At 43.8% G+C, this 20,029-nt stretch overlaps 1 protein-coding gene across 2 annotated transcripts in view; it reads left to right on the top strand.

Annotated features, from left to right (window-relative positions):
• The window catches only part of SYN3 (synapsin III), a 188,597-nt gene that overhangs the window by 135,100 nt on the left and 33,468 nt on the right, over nt 1-20,029 (top strand). For both annotated transcript variants that reach the window (XM_032107131.1, XM_032107132.1), the window contains one exon: nt 17,430-17,492. In XM_032107131.1, coding sequence (XP_031963022.1) covers nt 17,430-17,492 — 63 coding nt within the window. The remainder of the gene's footprint in view (nt 1-17,429; nt 17,493-20,029) is intronic.

The following is a 20,029-nucleotide window of genomic DNA, read 5'->3' as shown; positions in this document are numbered from 1 at the left end:
GCATTTTCAAAAAATAACTCTGGCTCATCCAGTAGATTTTGACTGCTTTTTCTCAGGTTCAAAACCATGTTTGCTGTCTTCCTAAAGACTCAGCTTTTCAAGATCAAGGGGTTTGGCTTTTCAAACCCCTGACAATTCAAAACTCTGCTGCCCTTAGCCCCGGTTATCTTACTGCTTAATGACATATGGTTCACACGTTTCATTTTTACGTCGAAGCCAATACTCTTCAAATTCCTGTGATGCAGCATCCTGGTGAGCTGCAGATGTCAGGCTTAATTCAAACCTATTAGAAGAATCCAGTAATTCAGAACCAGCTATTGTCAAAAATAAACCACCTCTGAGTGATGTAGAAGCATTCAGCGGAAGAGTCACCTAAGCATAATTTCCCATAATCACTGAGCAGTGGAGGCTGAAAGGACACAGAGCATCCACACTTCCACACACAGTCACTCCAGTTACCCCTCCCCAGCATCCAGCAAACCAGGCTCCTCCTGTTCCATGGCCCCCAATATCTTCTAGTAGACAACAAGCCCTGTTTATATTTTTCAAGTTACGCTCCATACTTCCAGAGAGCATTAGCTCCAGTAAGGTGAAGGCTTCAGTGATGCCACTCTTCCACTCAGAGAATTTTCCTACCTTTTTTTTTACCTGTAGGAACCAGGGTGGTGCTCAAAATAAATTTCATTCAACCAAATGTAGGCATGTATCCTGTAGATGTGTATATTTGACCGGATCACCAGCACTGTCATCAGTGGGGAGGAATACTGGTATTACTGTGAAACAGCTGTTCTCAGCCTGAAGTATGTGTTTCAAATAGTTTGGACAAACCAGGCTTTGAAACCTCCAACTGATCCCTACTGATATTAAACTTTGTCCAGACTGGCTGCTGCAGATATGAAAATGAGATTCATGGGTGTCTGATGTTGGGTGACAACTACCTGATTGGAGGAGTGTGACAGAAACCTGCTTTATTCAGTTTCTCACTCCCAACCCTTCAGCCTGAGTAGCATAAACCTGGGCACAAGAATGTGATCTATCTAGAACTTATAAATATCTTCAAGCTTTGACCATGGAAGAAAAGTAGAGTGCAACAGGGGCAGTTTCTCCTGGAAGGGATGCAGTGGCTGGAAGGATGTAGCCACCAGGTTCCAGTTTGCCAGGTTTCTGCTTCAAAGTGCAATTTTAGACATAATGCTGGGTGCATCAAATATTACTCATCTTTTCCTGACATTCCTCACAGACAAAAAAATCCTGTAAAATCACCTCAGTGAAAATCAAAGCAGGGTTTGTGTCATATTTGCAGCAATGTCACAGGAAGAGAGTGTTGTGCCTTTTCAGCTCTGCAGACAAAAGCCAAGGGTCTGCCAAATTGTCTAGTTTCACTTTGACTGTGGGAAAGGAGTTGCAGAAGAGAGCCCAAGTTAGTGGAGGCTGATCTACACACAAAACATGCAACGGGCAGGCTTGCAGTTGTTTGGCACGTGCTCTGGGCTGGCAAGGAGGGACATGATCCTTCCAGCCCAGCACCAGGCTCCAGCTAATCCCCCGCCATCTGCAGGGGCAGTTGCCGCAGGCTCAGCGCTCCCTGACAGGGGTGGTGATGTGGCTTTGCGCTGGCAGGGGTGTAGCTGCAGACATGGGCTGTGCTTGCATCATGCATTGCAAGAGTGGCTACCACAAGAGCTGCTGCCTTTTGACCCTCCCAGTGAATCTGTGCTGGCCAGGGCTACGTGGCACTAGGCTGGTAGGCAGCCCCTGCAAAATCATCTCTTGTGTGCCTGGGAATGCCATCCCCATTGATCACTTTCCAGCTGGCTTATATTGATTTAGCTTAATTCAATGCAAGTGTTTTGCATGTAGAAAAGGCTCTGTGAATGTTCCCATGAGGTCTAAATCAGTTCTTCTGTCTCTCTTGCTCTTTAAATCCTATTGTCACTCATGTGTAGCTTTCCTGCACTCAGTACATGCCTATTCCTGGGGGAAGTAATTGCCAGGGGCTTAATTTTAGAAAGGAATGCTCACCCTGCTGTCTGGGAATGAAGCCTGGCATAGCCGACTTCAAAGACTAGAGAGATTTGTTGCTGAGTTTAAAAGACATCTTTCCCTTGACTGGGATTTGCTATTGTATCCCTTTTGCTCTTATCTTCCCTTTCAGCATATGGGAGGGCTCAGGTGCTTTCCAGACTCTTTTCCATCTTTGGACCCTCTCAAATGCACTTGCAAAGGTGCTAGCAAATTCTCAGTTCTGCTCTTGCCCTCTGCACATCACTGAGCTGACTGAGGATGTGGTGGATTTGATGGAATCTGTGCTTAAAGAATCCGTCGTTTGACTCTCTGTTTACACAGAGCCCTGGCATTCAGCACAGACCTAAAAGAAGGGTTATTTTTAATTCTGAAGAACTAGCACAGAAGGAGAGAGTTCTTTGCCTTCTTCCTTCACTTCACATAATAATTTTAGTCCTAATGAAGGACTCCACACCAAATATAATAGAAGGAAGAATTATTTTTCCTGTGTGCCTGTTGTTTTTCTAACAAACATATGTGTTTGTTTATTTTTAGATTATAAAATGCAATTATTGTGTTCTCTGAAGTACATAAGTAAAATTAAAAACACGTTGAGTTAACTTGATGCTTAATTTATGTTAATTAAACTATTCAATGGGAAGGATGTTCCTAGTTATGTTGCTTCAGTGGGATCTGGATTTTATTCTGGGCTCTGCCACAGATTGCCTATTTGATTCAAGGCAAGTCACTTAATCTCCCAGTGTTTCAGTTCTTCATTCCCCAAATGAAGATAATTCTCCTTCATCTTCTCTGTTTTGACTATAAATTCTTGAATCAGGGTGTGTTTTGCACAGTATTTAGCATAGTATACCCTGATTTATAACCGTATCTATTGATAACAGGTCAACTTGTCTCCAAGAAAAAACACCTCTGCAAGTTCTTCCCAATGCATGGATTTGCAAACAACTATACTTTCTACCTCACCCAGACAGGCAATTTCAGAGCTCTGTCAGATCATGCTCAAAACTGAGTTTTCATCAGTGGAAATATGCTGATCTCAGGTTTCCAAATCCCAGGCTTTTACTCTGGAAGTGAAGAACTCAACCTCAAGAAGAGCTTAGCTCTTTCACTACATCCTTAAACTTCGTCTAAGCTCAGGAGTGTGTGAAATCTCATCAGAAGTTTTACTACAGATCAGGTCCAGGCCTGTGGGTTAGGTAAGACAGAAACCGTGGCTTGAGCACACTTGGCTGGCACGCCTGGGAAAACTCTGTGTCGTGTGAATGGCTGAAGGACCTGCTTCACTCTGATGGTTTCTCACAGCTCCACCTGTCAAATAATCAGTCTCAGAATAGCTTACACCAGGAGGATCTACTCCTGTACTTCCCTGGGATCTATCTAGCCAGGTAACTGTTAGGAAGAGTGATGATTTTCTGTCACAACTTGGTGTGTACTCATTTGTGCTGACCGTCTTCCCACTACACCTGCACTCATTTGCTTTCCTGTTTATTCACCAGGTGTGTTTTGCCTGGATGTTTGCATTATGGTTTTGTACAATGCCTAGTGCGCTGACAACTTCAGCCCTAAGCTGGCAGCACTGAAGCAGCAGCTACCAGAGGAGCTGCCCTCTGTTTTCAGTCAGTGCTGGCTTTAGCTGAGTCATTTTCTCAAGCTGATCGAGTCCATTGAACCCTAGACCTAAGCCCTTATTTCTCCAAATCTGGGAACTCGGGCTACATTTGCAGCAAACAGGGTGAGCAGTAGCTAATGCATGATGGGATTATGCTTTTCTTTTATCACCTGACAGCACTCTGACAGACTGCTTTTCAACATCATCTGCAGTCACTACAAACCTCCCAAAAAAGGCCATGGTATCTGTGGGGCTTCCTCCCTTCTTGCTGCCTGTGTCTCCCTGAGCAGTGTAAAGGCCAGGTCAGCCCTATGATGTTTCTACCTGCAAAAAGTCCCAGTGTTGGCACACTTCTCCTGACTAAAATTCCTTTCTTCACTTGACATATAGTACCATTCTTTGCAAATATAACTGAGACACATCTAACATGAGGTTCACGATGTGAGCTCAGAGTGCCAGTGCTTTGACTGCCTGGCCAGCTGGGCTTGGGCTCCTATCTCACAGGAAAAGAAGAGTCCCAACCTTGCACTATTGCCAGAACACATGCTGGGTTTTGGCCCCACACTCCAAATGGACTTCCACTAAATGACACACTTCCCATAGCCAACCTGGCAAGCAAAGGCCCTGTCCCAAGCACGACCTAAAGGGCCAAAGTATCCATTCTCTACTGGCTTTTGTGGTCGTGTTCACAGAGAGGAACTGGTGAGCAATAGCAGTAGCACTGATCATTTTCAATGTCATCTGAAGTCACTATAAACCCCATTCCTTACCAAAATTTCCTGCACAATTTAAATCTACCCTCCTCATTGCTGGATATGTTTGCCCAACTGCATTTTAAGCTGTGTGATGCAACTCACCATGGTCATGAATGACATGAACATGCAACAGACCTCTGTTGCTGGCTATTGCTTGGGGGAAAAGTTCTGGTCACCAGCTGACACTCCCAGGACAGATCAAACTAATGAGGCTGAAATAGAGGTCACTGAGGTTCAGAGCTGGTTCAGTTTGCACCTGGGCATTTAATTCTTCATGTTGCTGGCTCCCGTCAATAAGCTGTAAGCAAAGGAGAGTGGTAGGAACCAAGGATCAGGGTGTCCATGGGCTTCTGTCTCCTGCAACACTCACACTGAATTAAAGCAAACAGCCCCTTTAATTAAAACCAATAGCCTCTGCTTCACCGCATTTAGGCAGCTCCCTAACAATTCACACCTATTCCATACAGCCATTTCTGTCTTCCTCCTGATTCACTGAAAAATTCCCGCTCACTCTTTCCGTAAACTCAGCATCCTGTCTCCTGTTGAGGTTACAAGCCAGATGTTAGCTTAGCCAATGATTAATACCTTGAAAAGGTCGGCTTTGAATTTCACTGCCAAGTTCACCCACCTCTCTGGGCAACTCCTTATACATCCTCTCTTCCCTTCGTAACATATTTGCAGTTGAAAAATATTAAAACTGATATACTACTTTATATCTTGAAAGCACATTAAAAATAATCTTGGGTGTTGGGAAATGTTTTAAGGCTGTGCTTAGAGAAGAAGGACCTGTTTAATCCCCTTCTCACATGGATTGCTTGTAGCTCCGAAAATCTGATCTCTGGCTCTCTATGCAGTCCTGTGTACCACCTAATCACCTCTCAACCAGCCCAGTGGATCTAAAGAAGTGAATTCAATATAATTAATGTCATCTTTTGGTGGGGACACAGAAAGTTTACACCAAATTTTACAGACGAAGGCTCCTCATTCTCCCTCAGTCCCAAGCCAGACTTCATAACCTTGTGCAAGTAGTCTCACCACGTTAAAGATTAACACTGTCTTTGTCACAACCTGCACAGCTTAGCTTGTCCCAGTTCTGTCTGGGCTTCTATGTGTGCAGCATCACCAAAGAACCTCTGTTCCTCATCAACAAATGTTAGGTAATATTTGAGAGAATTTTATCTTAGATCCTCTCACATGGAGAAGTACAGTTAGGAGCAGGCAGATTTTGCCTGAGAGTGTTTTGTTTTCTTGTTTCTTTTGAAGTACAAGAGGAAATGTGGGAACCATTTCTAAATTGCCCATGCTCCAGAGTGACAGAAGAAACCCAGAAACAGATAAAGACTGACAGCTGGAACATATTGTGGTCCAAAGAAGCAATTAGCTTATGGCATTAAAGAATGAAATCACATATAGAAGAGATTCGTGTCTCCTGGCATTACTTGGCAACCTGGAAACTTTGGGGCAAATGAGGTCCGTGGTCCCAGGCCAGTGTGGCACGGACATGTGCCATCCTAGAAGGAAGAGTTTAAGAGTTAAGGGCCTTTCCTTAATGACCTCATCTGAGACCTCACAGATGTGTGGGAAGAGACAAGAGGGAGGAAGGGGTCAGCAGCTTCCCTCTCTCCCTGAGCTTTCCCAGCACTGCTCCGAATTCCTGAAAAAGCTTGCTTCTCCCTGCTGCGGGGACACTTCGAGGCAGCTTTGGTCCATGTCCCCCTGGGACCTTGCATCATAAGCTGGGTGAATGGCCACAGCCTCTCAGCTGTCCCCCTACTCTCAGTCAGCCTCAACTTTAGGCATGAAAGGCCATCCTCATAGGGATTGCTTAAAAGTTACATCACTGAGCAATAAAACAGTGAAAATACCTCAGGGTAGGAGAGGAATTTGAGATAAACATTCTTTACCAGATATTGCAAAAGAAAGCATGGGCTCATCAAAATGAATGAGCTAACTCCCGTTGCCCTCAGTGCTCTAACTCCAGCCCTTACGTGTGCGATGCCGTGCTGCCGCAGTGATGAGCTCAGGACAGCATTAGCAGCATGAAGTCAGACGGCTGGATTGGTGGATGCAATCACATTTCCTGCCCTGGTTACAGTTTTACCCTCCAAAGCCTCAATTTAATCAGTGGTTGTACTCATAGTGGGATTTGTTTCAGGAGGGATCCCATTCACCACTCCCAGTTTCGGAGAGCTGGTTAATCCTTCTGTGGGGCAGGGTTCACACATCATGCCTCATAAACTCCCTGTGTGAGGGTTTAGGAAGAAAGAACAGGATTTGTCGTTAGCGCTCTGTGAGTGTGTCTTCACAGCAGGCACAGAGATACCCAACCAGATGGCTTCACTCCATTAACTTCTCAGAGGTGGAGACCAAGGTCCAAAAATACACAGCAGCAGCCAGATCCATGTAGGCCAACCCCATGCTCCCTCCCCAGAAAGGTCTGGGAACGGAAACACCTAAACTGTCCCTGCATAGGCTATCTACATGTGGCTTTTTTGCCACATTCATCCAGCCCTACATTTTCCAGCTCCAGACTGGTCAGCCTGCATCATGATGTGCTTCATGAGCCTATCAGCCCAGAGAATCTCCACGCAGTGTCCCACTGAGGTTATGGAAAAATTCGCTCCGTACAAAGGATCAGAGCAGCGTTTGTGCTTTTGGGAACCCCTTCCACCAAGGACTATCATTAGCCTTGTGTGGTGCAGGATCAGTTTAAAATAACTTCACTTGGAGCGCTCCATGGAAATCCCCTGCCAGTCACCCTCCTCACGTGCTTTTTGTTCTGAGATTCAACAGGCCTCAAAGGGCAGTCTCAGAAGAGGCCACATCTGTACAGAGTTTGCTTTCATCCCCACAAGGGTTCCCAAACAATGCCAGTGCCAGCCGGAGGTTTGCTGAATAGTATGAGAACCAAAGACTTTCTTTGCCTTCTGTTCATCCATTAAAACCTTGTGAGTCAAAATTAAGAGGACAGGAGTGGGAGCTTTAGGAGGCTGTGGTTTCTCACAAATGCCTTAAGCTAAGTACTAATGAGAAAGTTAAAAAAAAAAAGAAGTCTGCAACCCATCACCAGAGCAATGCCACAATTAGAGACAAATCCAGTGTGCACTGCTTTACATTTATGATGCAGACAAACTAATTTAACTAATTAGGGCTGTCTACAAAATGCATATGAAATAGTACTCTGTCCTCAAGGCCCAATATCAGAGATTCTTGCTACTGAAGTCCAAAAGTGCACAGATATATAGCAGGGACACCTGCTATTCTCTGAGCATGGAATTAGCCAAGCCACCTCTGCATGGGAAGTTTTGAATATTACCTTTATTGTCCCACCCACAACTGATGGATGAAAACCAATCAGTTGAGAAGTCTGCAAGGATTACTGTATACAAAACTCCCTTTGATTTCAGAATTTAATTTAAAAAAAACAAGAAAAAATGAAAAGTCCAATTGGCTTTTCCCATTTGAAACTAATTTTTTACACATTAACTTAACTTTACCGTTTTTATGTAAGCCTAAACAGTTAAGGTATTATTTAGCTTCTTTGAGAAAGCAAACATTTTTCTTTGTCTGTGCAAAGGTTTGTTGTTGTTGTTTAAAAGGCACTCCCACTCCCCTGAAATTTGGTCTGTGTATTTTGATAGCAGCAGTTTGTGCAGCACAGAAACTCTGCAGAGAAGTTCAGCTGCTGCATTACTGAGGTGCTGGCACTACCTCCACGAGAATTAAAGCCATGACCACAATAGAAGACTTCAGCAACTAGTTCTGAAAAATAATTTAGTGGCATGAAGTTTGATGAGAAGAAAAGAGGTAGAATTGTATTAAAGAAAAAAGTTTTAAAAGAAACCCATCTTTCCAGACTAGTTTCAGACTTTGAATGTGCCTGGTTCTACCTCCAGCCAGAGTGCCTGGCATGAGCTCCTCTGCTGAACCCAATGTCCTTCTTTTGGGCACATCCATGTGGGTTTCTGCCCACATTCCAAAATCCTACCTGGATCCCACAACAGCCTCAGCACTTCATCTGGGAAAAAAACAAATGCCTTCCTGTACTGGGCGTGGACCAACTCACTAACATTTGTCTCATTTATCCCTGAGAAGTGGAGGTATTGCCTCACAGATGAAACCAGCTCAGGTCTCCACCTCTTTTTCCAGTAAAGGATGCACCCTTTCTCTCTAGACAAACAGAAGGAGTGGGCTCACAGAGACCACAGCATCCTTTGCCACTCCAGGATTGCCCAAGGTAAAGAAGAGGGTCTATGTGTTACTCCAAAAGGAATTTCTCTGCTTCCTGCTTCTTGCCATTCCTGGCTGTTGCAGCCTGCGGTACATCAATGTGTGCTCAGCAGGGGAAAAATGCCGCTGGCCAAGGTGGTGGTTGTGAGATGAAAAAGGCTGATCCGCACAGTGGTTTCTTCTGTCTTCGTCTGAATGGTTTCACTTCAGGAGCCCCTTCCTTGTTACAGCTGGGAAAGATGTAAACAGAAGCCAGGCCCAGCTGAAAATAACTCAGCTTGTGTCCTGTGTGGAGCCTGCTTGATTTTCCTTCTGCTTTTTAGTCCTAGTATCAAACTAGGTTGTCTCTCAGCACTGAGTTTGCAGACAATTAGGAGCACAGGTCACCTACAGCTTCTTCCACTTCACTGGGAGCTCTAGTGGCTTTAGCAGGATTGTATCTTATCTCATGGAATGAGACACAAGAGGGAGACAAATACCCAAGTGGTGCCATTTTAAGCTCATGCCCTTGAAGCCTAGGCAGGAAAATATATTTCTCAGATCTTGAGTGATTCCAAAGTTTTGGATATTTACCTAAGCCAAAACTGAAATCTCAAAGATCCTCAAGAATGAAACATGGACAAATTAAGTGCATGTCAGGAAAACTTCCTTTTTGCAGTTTGAAAGCATTCCATGTCCCATTTGGATTGGGGAGGGGGGAAGAAGTTAATTAGTGCTCATTCACTGAATCATTGAAACATGATACTTCCACCTTTCAAAATATAAAATTTGCCCCCTGGGACCTCATTCTCTTTCCCAAGAAACGGCTGAATTTGGAGAGATTGTGAAATACAGCCCTTCCTACAGTTTTTGGCTCCTACTGAAAACATGTAATTTGAAAGTTCCCAAGAAATCTCAAAAGACACAGAGCTAATTCAAACATGGGATACAATGGCTGCCTTTCATGTCCTCAATGTCTCTGACATGAGCCAAAAATCAGTCTGGATAAACACAGAAGATTTTTATCTGGAGAAAGAAGCTTGAAACTGTGAAGCACAAGAATGAGGATGTAGGAAGAACAGAGCTCACACCCGGCCCCCACCTGCTCTAGGTGCCTACAAAAGATACCACAGCAAATTCGGGGTTAGGAAGAGCTGTTTCCAGTGTTAAATTGCATGTGCAGCCCACGGAGGAGGTAAATTCATGGAACAGGATTTACTCCCCACATTTATGTCCCAGAGCACAAAAAGTAGGGGATGTGTGCTTCACTCTAGGCCACGTTAGCAAAGTATGTGAATTCCTGCATGAGCCTAAGGGCTCAAAATGCTGAAAATATGATCTAGCTGTAAAATAGAACAAAATGAGCCATAGCTCAAACATTTCTCATGTGAGGCAACACCTGACTTTCCAGGTCAGCGGGCAAAAGAAATGTGGTGTAAGTATCTGTGGCTGTAAGCCAAAAAAGGACCCACTGTGAATTCAGTCTAAAAAAGGTAGTCAGTGGAAATTGTCATATGGGAATGGTATGACATCTGGCTGCACGAGGTAGACCATTTTTCTGTACAACCAAAGTGAAACACTGGTGTGGGAGCATACAAAGATAAAATGCAAGGTAAGGACTACTCTCCTGCCCAACCCAGTGAGACAGAGAGGCTACATTAACAGGGGCAAACCATACGGTGCCAGGGTCATTCTCTGGCAGCTCTGTCATGGCCCAACCACAGTAGTGCTATCAAGCTCTCCTAGCCTCCAGTGTTCTGTGAGGCATGGCTGCAGACTTATGCTGGTTCCATGTTGTGCTTGGGAGATGTTTGGGAGAAGGTTATTTATTCGTCTTGAGAAAGAATATGCCAGAGATTGGTCTAACAATTTAACAGTATAGGCAAATCAGGGCCAGTGTCCTTGCCATGTCATTGTTCTATCTACCAGTATAGATGTGGCCTGAGATGCCAGCTGCATTGTGATGCTTCCCATAATCCTCATTCTTCTTTATGTCCAAAGTCCCTCCTGAGGCTTTAATCAAGATTATTAACTGTGCTTTTAAAAAAGTATAAAAAATGGATCTTTCAAAGAAGTCCAACTGTGACTGCCTGGTCCTCTGTGCTGCTATTTCTATTGCTTTCAGTGCTGAAGAATAGCAAGCAGGAAGGAGGCGGTGATTCATTGCCCAAGAGCTTTCAGGAGCCCAGAGAGTATTTCAAATGTTCCAGTATCCCATTGCCTGTACCAGGCAGCATCCATGGCTCTTTGCTGGTGCCAGCATCTGACATGGCAATGCCAGCCAAATATGCACGGGATCACTGGCAGTTACAACGGCGTGAGGTTTACAAGAAAACTTCGGAGCCATTTCTGTGGCAGGCAGATATTTCTCAATGAATGTACTAATAAGCCCAGGACCCGCTTCTTATTTTACATTGACATAACTGCACCGCTCTCAGATGTGCTACAGAAGGTTGGGAAATCACAAGTAAGCCCTTGGAGTCATGTGGGGGCCTCCCAGCTTTGCGGTCAGGGTATGTGGCTTCACTGTGTGTAAAAGCTGGGGGGAGATCCGTATGCACCTTGTCCTTTGGTGCATATGGAAAAGCACCTGCAGCAGACTGTGTGGTGAGATTAGAGACCAGCAGTAACAGGGGAATTATTAGCTTCAGTGAGACTTGTTGCAAAATGTTGTTCTCCTCTGTGAAGTTTCGGGAAGTTCTTTTCTCTCCAAAGAAACCCCATGCTGCCCATTTTGAAATCAGTATTCAGAGTTTTCCCCAAAAAGGGACGGTCAAGCCTGCCAAGGGAAGAGAGGTTTGTTGGCCAGTATCCTGTGAACCTCAGGGATTCTTGGAAGAGTGATAGCTTTGAAGATTGCAGCACAAATTCATAAAGCATTTTATTTCCCATCTGTCTTTTTCTTATATCTTTTACCATAGCTTAGATGCTACAGTTTTTCCAAAGGTAACCCCATGTCCATCAGTAACCCATCAAAATAAAATTCCTAGGGAGTTCCCTACCATGTTAACAACTGGTGTTCACCATCTCTTCCTTGGCAATGTGTTTACATGGGGGATGGAATTTTCTAATTAGAGAAAAATATAGCAAAAAGCAGACAATTCAGGTCAGGGGGAAAAGGAAACTCAAGAGTTTCTTCTTCTCTTTCACTGCATCCCATAAAAAATATTTGGAGAGTTTCTCAACATAAGGAGTTGGGAGAATGTATTCACTCTCCTAGCAAAAAAGGAAAGACAAGAAGCTTCCTTAAAGGCACCACTGCAAAATAGCTAAGTGAACATCATGCATTAAGGAATTATAGAAATTTTCTATGTAGTCATAGAACCTTTAAAAAACCTGCCCGTGATTTGATACGTGGTAATGGGGATTTATTGACCAGGACTGCTGGATATGTGTGAGAATACAAGCATACACATGTGCATACACATACTGCATTTTGGGATTTTTTGCTGAGCATCTGTTTGTCTGGATATGTTCATATCATTCTCACACTTGAAGCTCCAAAGGAATGAGAATAATATCAAATGCTTACACTCTTATTCTCCACTAGGGGAACCCAAACACGTCCTGTCTCAAATAAAGAAGTTACATAACATTAGAGGTGGAATCAATGACAAAATGTTCCGGATTGTGCTTACGCCTTTTTATTCACTTCCATGACCCATTCTAACCACAGCAAGTGTTAGGAGCCCTGAAACATTGGTTTGTGGTTTGTTTACTCGAGGATGTGGGGATTAAGTCATGCTGCTGTTGGGGTTTCTTTTTTTTTTATTTTATTTTTTGTTGTGTTTTTTAAAAGCAATGGGAGAATCAAAGGATATTTTTTTACCATCTGCTGCCATCTCATCCATCAACTGCCTCACTGCTTTGGGTCCCACCTGTACAATGCTGTCTTGATCCAGCTGTCATTGAACTCCTCCTGTCACAAGTATCTCATTGCTCTTCTCATCATAGCCCCTATCTCCTCGTTCTTCCTGAGACCTCTGGAGATACATACTCCTCCTCAGGATTTACTTGAGCTGACTTGAAAGCTGTCTCAAGGCCCTGTTTCCTCAGATAACGATTCTTTCTTCATTGTGCTCTAATTACAATACAGTAAACAATACACAGGTGTGTGTTTTACAGGAATCCATACCACGTGCAGCCCTGGTCTGGCCATGCCTGGCAAGGCTGGCAAGCAACCAATGCTGATCTTCAGCTCAAGTTTTTAGTAAGATAGTTCCATAAACACATTGACATCATATAATGACATCATTGTTTTCCTGTAGGTTTGAATCAGCTTGCTTGCTTTTACAGGAAATTATATGTTCACTGCTCCTCCAACTTAATTGACACCAGGGAAGTGCCACACACGTTACTTCCAACATTTAGCTTTCAAGTGCATGAACAACATTCCCATCATCCATTAGGTAACCACCCAAAACAGGCTTTGTCGTCATACAAGTAAAAGCAGCTAAATAAACATTAAAATCAGGTTTAGAGTGTAAAAGAAAAATTCAGAATATTACTTCTGGGGGAAGGATGAAGCCAAAAGTACAATACCTTGTGCTATGGGGCTTTCTGGCCTGGTTGAAAACACTGGATGCTATGGTAAGACGATACCGATGCCAAGAGACCAAAGTTTTAATGACTCCATCTCCCACCACCTCAAATCCTTCCTAATATTATCCATGATGTAACTGCAGCCTGTGCTATTCATTTTAGCATTGATTAGAAGGGTTTTGCAGAAGAGAGAATAATACTAGAAACTGAAAGTTCATTGTATAAAACGAGCTAGATAATGTGAACTAATGCACAAAACTAAACATAACGGAAGGAAATCAAAAACGACGTTCTGCTTTGTTCATGGGCTACAGGACAGTACACAAAATCACAAACTTAAAATCAGCATCTCTCATGCTGATTGACAATTGAGGGTTTCAGTGAAACAAAAGTGTCAAAAGCATTGTATTCATGGTTTAGATCAGGTTTCATAGAACTATAAAATATTAAGGGGTTGGAAGGGACCTTAAAGATCACCTAGTTACACCCCCTCTGCCATGTTCAGGGACATCTCCCACTAGACCAGGTTGCTCAAGGCCTTGTCCAACCTGGCTTTGAACTCTGCCTTTCTAAGATTCCTCCCTTCGGATCAATTTAGATCCAACTCTGTTCTACTGCTCCACCAGTAAAGAATAGAGAAAACATTCATAAATTTACAGGAAATGCTGAAGCCCTCATTATTTGTTGGAAAGGAGGGGCAGAGGGTAAAGTGGAAAGTGTCACAGTTTACAGCCATGTGTTTTCAAATAAAGGCTAATGTGTGCATACCAGCAGTCGTTTTACACACCAGTGCCAAAACTGATAAACTGAAAAGTGGTCTTTGCAGTGACACTACACACAGAGCAGAGCCCTGAAAATCAGGGGCTAAAATGGTACACTTTGGGCCATCGGTGTTCTAAGTTGGAAATAACTTCATGATGCTCCCTTCACTACTACCAAAGAAGACTTGGTTGAGTTTCCTAGTTCAGGATTCAAAATGCTGTTTGACTCTTAACAGGCCTCTACATACATCAAGCTCTAGACATTTATGTAAACCTTGGCATCTCAAGGCTTTGTCACAACCTCTGGGAATACATTTGTAAGATTTTAATTCAAAGGGTTGAGTTATGAATATGAACTAACACCCTGCATATGATCACTGAGCTAGCTGTAGCACTACAGTCCCATCTCAAAACTTGCAGACCTCATCTATAACAGTCCTGTCAACAGTTCATGCACATTTTAAAATGATCAAAGTGTTTTTCACTATTTTTCCGAGAAAAAAAGAGCCCTTGCAACACATAGAAAGACACAGATACATATCTTTGCATGATTTCAGTAAAAACATGCTTTTCTTATTAAAACGTGGTGCTATTCTGTGATTATAATGATCTTCCTTTCCGGGAAATGTATGAGTCAGTATGTGTAAATACTCATCTCAGGGGTCTGCCCTTGTGGTGGCTCTGGCCACCCTCAGAACTTCTCACCACGTTTGTGTGTGAATTGCATCAGAGTTGTACGTATGATAGATTCTCCCTTCTTTCGGCTTCCCTATCCCTCTGGGTGCTTGCCAAGTATGCTGGCTGGCCACCTTATTAGCAACAAAAGTGGGACTTGAGTCCCAACCAGACTCTGGTGGAAGCTGGAGGTTCCCCCATTGACTGGAGTGGCGTTCAACTACTTCCACTGCATCAGCAAGGGCTTTCCAGCGGGTGGTTATGGACGCTGATTGCTTTAGTCCTGTGCACTATGGAGAGCTTTTGATTACACTTGACTTCCGCACAGGCTAAGGGCACTCCACTGTCACTAGATAAACTCCTTATATAATGCAGCTCTGTGTGTGTGCCATACTCTCTTGTTGGTTCCTCCATAAGGCAGGTTCATGTACATGGAAATTTGGTGGGTTTTCAGTGGCAGAGGCAGATTCCTGGCTAACCACGCACCAGCATTTCTCTGAAGCCACAGCTTTCCCAGAGAAGCTACCACATGTTCACAGTCTGGATCTGTCTCACCCCAAGCCCCAAGCACTGTGCCTAGGACAAGCCACGTGTGACCCCAACATGCTCTGACACCAGCTCGCCACCCCTACGTGGGATGAGACCAGCCTTAGTAAGAAAGCTGAGCTCATGTTTCCACGAAGCGAAGAGAAAGGGAGACGTTTGCGCAGCACGTTGTCACTGCCGGTGGTACTTTCCAGACTAACAGTAAACTTGGGTTGTTTACTGGATCCCAAACTTTCTTTGCATGTATACAGGAAAACAGATGCTTCCCACTCCCGGGCCCCATGCCCAAGCAGGCTCCCTTTAGCAACACCATAGGCAGAGAACAAAAAACAGGGCAGCAGAGACATTGCTTCCTGCCTCGGTCCGCTTTGAGCTGGTGATAGAGCATTATCTATCCTGCACACTTCTGTGGCCTCCTTGCCAGGGTATCAGGCAGGCTCACAGCACGCAGTTTGCTTTTCCTGCGCCGTTGGAACAGCTGCTGCCTCCGCTCCCAAACAGGGAACAGAGGCCGGGCCTTGCAAGCGCTTTGGTTAAACAGGGGGCATGGGGCAGGGATGAGAGAGCTGGGAAGCGAGCCACATCTCCCAGAGCCTGAGCAGGTGGGTGCCCCAGCTACTAGGTTACCTTTCATCTTCCGGCATTAAAGGTCTGGCATGGTGCATCCATAGCCCTATCTTCAGTACTCCTCAGGTGCAGTCCCCCAAATGATTCATTTATGCCAGCATAAATTAAATTTCAGGCTCTTACAATGAATTAAAGAGGCAAAGGTGAAACAGAGCACAAACTCATGTGCCTGGACATATACTTAACCATTTGACTTCAGGATGGCCACTTATCAGTCTCCTGCCTCTTCTTCTGAAGCAGTGGTGCTGGTCGCTGCCTCTGCCAGGACTGTAATTTATTGTGCCCTTCTGCGGTCCGAAGATCTTTCAGCTTTCTGCCTGAAGAAAGTGACACAGGCTGCTTGAGGACGTGATGCACTCACTGTTCCCCTCTCCTGTGACATTTCTTTATATAAGCATCTGAATAGCAAAACATATCAGTGTTCATTACAAATTTTGTTATTTATAGTGAGCTGCCACAGATGGAGACTGCAGCACCATTCTATCTTTAGGGCGTAGTGCCTGCCTGTCCATACAGACAATTGGTAATTAGCACAAGAACAAGTTGTTTATCTATTCTCAAATAAATAGGAGAGCCATTTATCCATCCAAATTCAACTGCCTCCCTTTGCCAGATCTCCAGGTTAACTGCTTAATGAATAGAGCTCATTGCTTCAGGCACTTAAGTAAAGACAGAAGTGTCTTTAAAGGAAATGCAATATGGAATAAAAAATAACTAGTTACATACTGAACAAATAGCATTTAGATCACAAGAATCATGAGCGCAAGACAAGATAAAGATCACAGGGATGCCAAGGAGAGGTGTAGAAATGGACCAACCAGTATGTGGGGGAGATGTGGTGCATATATCCTAGTTACTCCCAACATGTGCACTTCCTACCAGTACAGCCACCCAGCTCTGAGCCCATCACTTCAGTGAATCCTTGCATGAACATGAAACTGGAGAAGAAAAGGCAGAGAGGGTACTTGCAGTTCTTCAAGTAAAATCCCACATGTGCTCTAAGATGACCTTGTATGCCTTGGGTGGCAGGACCCTGCCCAATGGAAACACCACACAAGCCAGGGAGAACATATGACTTTCTTTTCTATTTTTATTGCTGATTCCAACCCTTCTTTGTTTTCTTTTATTCACTATACCCACCCCTGAAAATAGAGAAGAACAGGCTTTATGAATAGATGGACTTTGTGAGTTGCACCTAAGGGTTGGCCCCACTTCCTTCTCTCCTTGTCCCCCCACCCTCCCCACTGATGGGAGGGGTATACTCACTATTAAGGCCAAAGCAGTCCGTGTGGAAAAGAACAAACAACCTTTGTCTTTCTCGCCATTCAGATGTTTTCAGCATCTGAAAGTTTCACTTACTCAAGCTTGCATGCGCAACTGTGTTTTACAAGCATATGAGTGTACACACATCCATATGTACAGGGTGGGAAAACTGCTACCACGCAGCAAAAGTGGGTCAGATCTGAGGAATTCTGCCAGGCCTCCATTTTCAATCATATGGGACCCAGTGAAGAGCTATTTGCTCACTGCCCTTCCATCCAGACAAACTTTATTTGGCCTTTTTATTCTCCAGTTTACAGCATCCAGGAGGGGGATAAAAGCAACTAAATAAAGAAAATTATTCCAAAAACAGTGGCTGGAAAAAATAACTAATGAAAAAGTCCTTCTTTTTTCTTTCAGCTCACAACTCCGAATTTTCCTGTAGTGGTCAAGCTGGGACATGCTCATGCTGGAATGGGGAAGGTAAGTAAAAGAAAATATATATATATCTCTGGAAACAGATATATGTGTGGCACAGCATTCCTGTGATTACACATGGCATGTGGCCAGCCAGCAAAGGGGTTAAACCTCCCCACAACCTATCTGGGTCGCACTGGCTGTTCCTGTGGGAGAAAAGGCCTTTTTCCGCTGTCACGCACTTGGAGACAGGCAGTGGTATTGGGTTGGAGGCTGTCTGGGATGCGGGAAGGGGGGTTGGTGAAGCGTGGGGGGAAAGCTGGCTGGGCTGAAGTCATTAGGCTTGTCTTTTATACATTTTCTCCTCTCCTGAAAGTGGTAGTGTTGTTTATTCAAGCACCTGTAAAGTGCAGCTACACCCCGTAGCACTCACAATGAGGAGCTGTGGCGCTGGGCTTCTGGAGTGCATTATGATGACCTTATTCAAAAAACAGGAGCCCTTCAGTTATTTTTTTCCTCCTTGCAAGGAAGAACAAGACCTTACAAAGCAGAGTGGCTGGTTGCCTGCCAAGGAATCCTGAAAAACAGTTCACTACCCAGGACCTGTTTGTTTTTCCCAGGCTCTCTGGGGTGTTTATTCCCCCAGTGAATTAGCAGCCCCTGTTTCTTGGGGTGACTGGGCTCCCCTTTCAGTGAGGCATCACCAGCACATTCCTGCTGCACTTGAGTCTCCTCTTTCTTGCATCTATCTTTTCAAAAGGCATCCCCTATCTGTCTAAAACTTGATTTGCTCAGACGTATGAAATTCTGAGGTATCATCTCTAAATCCAATTGAGTGGTACATGAACTTCGTAACTGATACTGATAACTGCCTCTCGCAGTGCCTCCCTAGAGCAGACAGACCTTCTCCTGGCCTCACACTTTGCCTGAAAAATATATATAGTTACACCAAATTTAAACTTGGTACAGTTTGTTTGCTTGTGCTCTGGAAACAGAAGCCCTTTCTGGCTTACTGGATTGCACATGGAAGATCTAATAATCTTTCTTGCTTTGATTGCAATGTTCCCCTGTCTGGATGGTAGCTGCTGGGGAGGAAGTGGGCACAGATCCCTGTGCCAGTGGTGGAGTTGGCTTTCAGCATCAAGGAACAAACATGTAAATAAGCAGGAAATGTTGGTTAATATATTGGTGCTGCCTATGTTAAGCAGGCAGAGGTGTTATTGAATTAGAGTGCATGCAGACAGCCTAGAGGTGCTTGTAGGGAGCCACTAACTTGTTCCTAGGAAGGATTTCATTAGCAAAAACCAACCAGGACAAACCAGGAGGAAAACCTCTCCCCTGAGACCCTGCAAGCCCGCGTGTCTCTGACTGCTCTGCCATTTCACCTGTAATGCAGGTGTAATTCGTGTGTCTCATGCACCAAGGACCCTTAGAGGCTGCAGAAATGAGGGTAGAATCAGAGAAAAGTACTCCAAACTTAACAGCATTTCCAGACAAAACTCTCAGCAGAACATTTAGCTATTGTCTTCTGCACCACACACCAGATCTTCTTCCACCTCTTACTTTCCCTCCCATTTTATTCTTTAATTATGTTGATTTTTGCTGTTACGAGTTACAGAGGAAGAGAGTTTCTATTCAGACTCCTGGCACAATTGTACTCAACAGTACAAGGAGGGTATGTAGGAAGTCATTCCAGATAAAGATAGGCTAACAGCCAGCATCTTAGAAGAAAGAATTGATCTGAGGCCAAGTTTACTTTAGTCCATTATAAAATTAGTGACTACTAGCAAAGTCTGGATGTGCATTTGGGTACTGAGTTTCAACACTGCTCTGCTCAGTAGATGGGGAAGGTACAGGAAGCAAGGGCTGTTGACCTTATGGTTTTAGTTTGGGCGCTTATCCAGCCTGAAGGATAGTTGAGACTGATTAAATTTTCTTTCTTCAGTCTCACTGCATTTCATTGCACAGAGCAAAAAGAAAAGAGAGAAAGATAAAATAAAACAAAGAATAAATCAGTTGGTTTAAAACACAAGTAACAAGAATTTGTTTCCTGCTTTTTTTGAAACAGTAGGGTTCAAGCCCAAGTGGGACTGACAAAAGAAACCACAGAAAATATCAGAAGAAATACAGTGAAGCAGAATTATGGGTATACTAGAAAAGTAACACCTACAGGTAAAAAAATCAAGCCTACAATAAAGTAATGCAGAAGAGGGAAGTTCCCAGGAGATATTATGGTGGTTTTAACCATCATAATGCAAAAGCAATAACCAGTGAGATTACAGAGAGCTAAATTATTTCTTTGCACTGGTCTTCAGAAGTAGAGATAATAGCAGGAAATAGCAGGTCTTTACCTATAAAATATACATAATATGAAAAGAAAGAGGTTTGCTTTTGGTTTGACGAATGCAACAAAGTACATGTTAATAAAGCACCTGCATCAGGTCATGTTTTGTATTAAAGCAGTGACTGGAGAAACAAAGGATAAAATAACCTTAGCCAAAGTACACATGTATTAAAATAGTACTTACTGCAACAAATGATGCCAAGATAGCAAGCCATGTATTTGTACCTGTAATTGGTGCTTCAAAGGATGTGAGCATTCG

Source organism: Corvus moneduloides, chromosome 4, assembly GCF_009650955.1.
Source record: "Corvus moneduloides isolate bCorMon1 chromosome 4, bCorMon1.pri, whole genome shotgun sequence".
Classification (NCBI taxonomy): domain Eukaryota; kingdom Metazoa; phylum Chordata; class Aves; order Passeriformes; family Corvidae; genus Corvus; species Corvus moneduloides.
Note: the sequence above shows the minus strand (reverse complement) of the source record. Positions and strands in the feature narration are given on the sequence as shown.